Source organism: Sinocyclocheilus anshuiensis, unplaced genomic scaffold (assembly GCF_001515605.1).
Source record: "Sinocyclocheilus anshuiensis isolate Anshui unplaced genomic scaffold, SAMN03320099.WGS_v1.1 scaffold1170, whole genome shotgun sequence".
NCBI classification, from domain to species: domain Eukaryota; kingdom Metazoa; phylum Chordata; class Actinopteri; order Cypriniformes; family Cyprinidae; genus Sinocyclocheilus; species Sinocyclocheilus anshuiensis.
Window position 1 is genome coordinate 2,655,185 of NW_015538055.1, and position 4,960 is coordinate 2,660,144.

At 36.1% G+C, this 4,960-nt stretch overlaps 1 protein-coding gene across 1 annotated transcript in view; it reads left to right on the forward strand.

The window, feature by feature from the left end:
• Positions 1-1,206: 1,206 nt before the first annotated feature.
• LOC107683418 (inositol polyphosphate 5-phosphatase K-like) overlaps positions 1,207-4,960 on the forward strand; it is an 8,990-nt gene continuing 5,236 nt past the window's right edge. Inside the window, exons 1-4 of the mRNA XM_016479472.1 lie at positions 1,207-1,301; positions 1,692-1,775; positions 2,880-2,984; positions 3,084-3,192. Of these exons, the coding sequence (XP_016334958.1) occupies positions 1,702-1,775; positions 2,880-2,984; positions 3,084-3,192 (288 nt within the window). The 5' untranslated portion in view covers positions 1,207-1,301; positions 1,692-1,701. The remainder of the gene's footprint in view (positions 1,302-1,691; positions 1,776-2,879; positions 2,985-3,083; positions 3,193-4,960) is intronic.

Consider the following 4,960-nt stretch of genomic DNA (forward strand, 5'->3'; position numbering starts at 1 on the left):
CACACACATATATATATATATATATATATATATATATATATATATGATTAAATACATTAAATAAATAATAGCATGGAAAGATCAGAAATAAGAATTGATGTCAGAGAAATAGTTTATCCAGTCAGTGTATTGTGTAAATGGCATATTGAGGGTCACTATTGTAGTTTAGATTGAATGTGCTGGGTGGGCCACATAGGCCCTTGTTAAACCAGATTAGGGTTTTAACTTTAAATCTAAAAGTCTGCCTACACTACAGCCTCCTTTTACTCCCCCTGCTGCCTATATCACACACTTTACTGTATTATTAATTATTGGAACAACTGGCTTTGCTTCCCCGGAACTCAAGACTAAATATCTATCAAGGCACGCTATAACACTCAGGCCATTTTCACGTGACCAGCCACTGTCGCTCAGCATGGAGGAAATATCTGAATATTTTTGCGAAAACCTGCGATCACGCTCTGACAGCGTGGCCAGCACCGGCACAGAGTCCACCAGCAGCCGTCTGTATGTGCGACAGCGTCTGGCTATGCTCATGACCTGCGTGGACGATCTGGACCCTGATGATAAACTCCACGCCCAGGTGGCTAAAACATTAGATGAGGCTTTTCTCGTCTGCAGGCAGATTGCGGGCCGACCTAAGAAAGACCAATTCAGGTTTTGTCTTTCACTTCTCTTGTTGTCTTGTCTGGCAGATCTAAACCTGACTGCAGGTGTCGAGCTTGGTTTTGTGGTGACTGAACACCTTTTTATCTGTTGATCCAGAGAAATGAACATAAGTGTCCATAAGAGTTAATGAACTTCAGGGGAAGGGACATTTTAAACCTTAGTAGTTCTTAAAAATGGTTAAATGGATTGAGCTGTTTAAGCTGCAGTGTGATATGCTTAGAATTTCTTGGGTGATTAGTTGAAATGGTGTTATTGTTAATCTGAGGAGTTCTGTAAGGACAGGAGTTACACAAGCAGAACTGTTATTTTTAGGGATGCACGATATATCGGCCACCATATCGGTATCGGCCGATAAATGCTCATTTTTTCTGTTATCGGTAATGTATATAATAAAATATAGGTAGAGTTTTTTTTTTTTTAAATTAGCATTTCCCTTGATATCATCGCCTCACACTCCATCCCAGTAGGTGGCGGAATATACACCAAATGCTGGTTCGCCAACCGCCATTAAACATCAGAAGAAGAAGAAGAAGAAGAAGAAGAAGATGTTACGGGATATTTTTGTCTCCACTAATTGTTTAACACCACAGAGACTTTGAGACTGCGGAAGCGAAGATAACGAGCTTTAGCAGGTAGTTTGAAAACTGTTTTAAACATATTCATCCTAGATTTTCTCAATAATATGTTACATCATTTTTTTGACATTTCAGCATGTACAGTGATATGAGAAGTGTTGCCTTAATCTGTGCTGAGAGTATGCATGCAACATTTGACCCTGAATATAATCCTGACGTCGTCATAATCTATACTTAAAATTGTATAACCACAGCAAAATCTAAGAGCAAGTGAATGAATCGTATAATTGTGATTATATTATGACTTGTCTTATTTACACGTGTTGCATTAACAGCACCGATTCTGTGCTTAAAATGAGAATATTAGTAGTTTTATTAGGATGAATTTTGATGCACATGAGATGCAGAGCAGGTTCATGAGAAAAAACGTGCTCGTATGTTTGACAGCTTGGAGAGGATGGAGGAAGATTTGTCACAGGCTTTGAATTCTGTCAGTCTGGAGCAGAAAGACCGCAAGATGGACACTTTTGGGTAAATATCTCATCCTTTATTTAGCATATGCTTTCTTATTCTAAGTTATTGGTATTGTTTTTTTACTATTGTTCAAGCCACAGTAGTAATCAAGAATCACCCCATTTGAGGTTTAAACCTACAACCATTATTGGATGGATTTCCATCATAACTTTTTAAGCACAGGTATTCTGTCATTGTCAATGTGAAGTGACATGTGACCAAGTATGGTGACCCATACTTGGAATTAGTGCTCTGCAGTTAACCCATCCAAAGTGCACACACACAGCAGTGAACACATACGCACCGTGAACACACACCCGGAGCAGTGGGCAGCCATTTTATGCTGCGGCGCCCGGGGAGCAGTTGGGGGTTCGGTGCCTTGCTCAAGGGCATCTCAGTCGTGGTATTGAAGGTGGGAGAGAGCGCTGTACATTCACTCCCCCCACCTACAATCCCTGCCTGTACGAGACTCAAACCCACAACCTTTGGGTTACGAGTCCGACTCTCTAACCATTAGGTCACGACTTCAGCTATTGCTATACTTATCCATTCAGATTTTCTTCTCATGGAGCACGAACGTGTTGTAATTTTATCACAAGGTTGTCGATTAAAGACCTAAAGCGCTTTTTCTGTTTCAACATCCAGAATTCTAGAAGGTGAACAGTTTAGTCTCTTGTTTGCTGAAATGGTGAAGGCATGAAGCAGGGATAAGCACATTGGGATCAGCTTTCTAAACACACTTTGGTTTTACAACAGGTTTCTGTTCATGTGGGGGGTTTCGGTTGTGTATGGAGAACCAAACTGTTTTTACGGTTTCCTAACTATATAGTAAATATTATAAATAGTATTTCTATTCAAGATTAACAGGATGCAAGATTTTTATTCATCACACACTATATTATATAATTTATTTTTAAAAGGTTTTGTGTGTATGTGTATATACTGTATGTATATGTGTGTGTGTCTGTGTGTATAGTTTTTTTTCACATACTATATAATTATATTCTCTATATATATATATATATATATATGTATTATAAATTATGGTATCGGCCAAAATTTTCATATCGGTGCATCCCTAGTTATTTTATTGAACTGAATCTTTCTTTCTTTTACCCACAGGCTGTACGTCGTCACGTGGAATGTGGCCACAGCTGAGCCTCCTGATGATGTGAACTCTCTGCTTCAGCTCAGCTCCCCGAAGAAACCCGATCTCTATGTGATCGGGTGAGTTTCAATATTTGAATCAAGAGACACACCATAATGTAAATAATGACAGTTATCTCACCTCCGTGTCCAAACATCTGTGATGCTGCTCTTGTTCAGGCTGCAGGAGGTGAAGGCTGCACCTCTCAAGTTTGTCACAGATTTGGCCTTTGAGGACTCCTGGAGTCACGTCTTCATGAACACGCTGGCCCCTTTGGGTTATATCAAGGTGCTGATTATAGATGACTCATACGAAGATGCTTTTGTTCATTGTCATACTAATTATGTGATTCACTATGAAACAGTGGATTATACCACTGACCTGATGGACTGATTGATTTCTTAGCTTATAGAGAAGCTCTGACTGGTAGACATGCATGGCAAGGCAAGGCAAGTTTATTTATATAGCACATTTCGTACACAATGGTATCGGCCAAAATTTTCATATCGGTGCATCCCTAGTTATTTTATTGAACTGAATCTTTCTTTCTTTTACCCACAGGCTGTACGTCGTCACGTGGAATGTGGCCACAGCTGAGCCTCCTGATGATGTGAACTCTCTGCTTCAGCTCAGCTCCCCGAAGAAACCCGATCTCTATGTGATCGGGTGAGTTTCAATATTTGAATCAAGAGACACACCATAATGTAAATAATGACAGTTATCTCACCTCCGTGTCCAAACATCTGTGATGCTGCTCTTGTTCAGGCTGCAGGAGGTGAAGGCTGCACCTCTCAAGTTTGTCACAGATTTGGCCTTTGAGGACTCCTGGAGTCACGTCTTCATGAACACGCTGGCCCCTTTGGGTTATATCAAGGTGCTGATTATAGATGACTCATACGAAGATGCTTTTGTTCATTGTCATACTAATTATGTGATTCACTATGAAACAGTGGATTATACCACTGACCTGATGGACTGATTGATTTCTTAGCTTATAGAGAAGCTCTGACTGGTAGACATGCATGGCAAGGCAAGGCAAGTTTATTTATATAGCACATTTCGTACACAATGGTCATTCAAAGTGCTTTACATAAAAGAAAGTAAAATAATCAAAAAAATATATCACAAAAATAAAAAGGAATTTAAAAACTTTGAAAATGATTTAAAAATAGATTTAAAACGAATTTAAGACAGTTAAAAATAGAACATGGTTATACATAAAATACAGTGCAATCATTTTGGGTTGCATAAAATACAGTGCAATATATAAAATACAGTGCATTAAATGGGAAATTTGGAAATTGGTAATGCATGCGAAATTGTATTTATTTATTTTTAAGTTTATTAATGTTTCTTTATTATATATTTATAATATATATTTAACTATTTAACTTAAATATATGTTAATGTAATAGAATTTTATATATATATATATAGTATGTGTGTGTGTATATATGTGTATATATATATATATATATATACTTTAATTACATATTTATGTAATTACAGTTATAATTTATACATAATTTGTAATTACAATTATTTTATCAATTTATATTTTTAATATGAATTATATTAGAATTTATATAATTATATATTTAAGTTTCAATAATAATAAATAGTGCATTTAAATAATTGAAATTTACACAATTTTAATTATATGTAATTATATACATTGTAATATATTATTTATAATATATAGACATTATATATTTCATTACATTATTACATTTGACTTAATGAACTTATAATGAATTAATAATACATTTGGTATAATGAACTTGGTTACACTTTAGTTTAGGTGTTTGTTAACTTCAGGTATGGGATAGGATTAAGGGATCTAAAATATGGTCATGCAGAATAAGGCATTAATATGTGCTTTATAAGTACTAATAACCAATATGCTAGTAATATGCATGCTAATAAGCGACTAGTTAATAGTGAGAATTGGACCTTAAAATAAAGTGTTACCTATATTACACGATTACATTTGACTTAAAGGGGTCCTATTATGCTTTTTCACTTTTTCAACTTTAGTTAGTCTGTAATGTTGCTG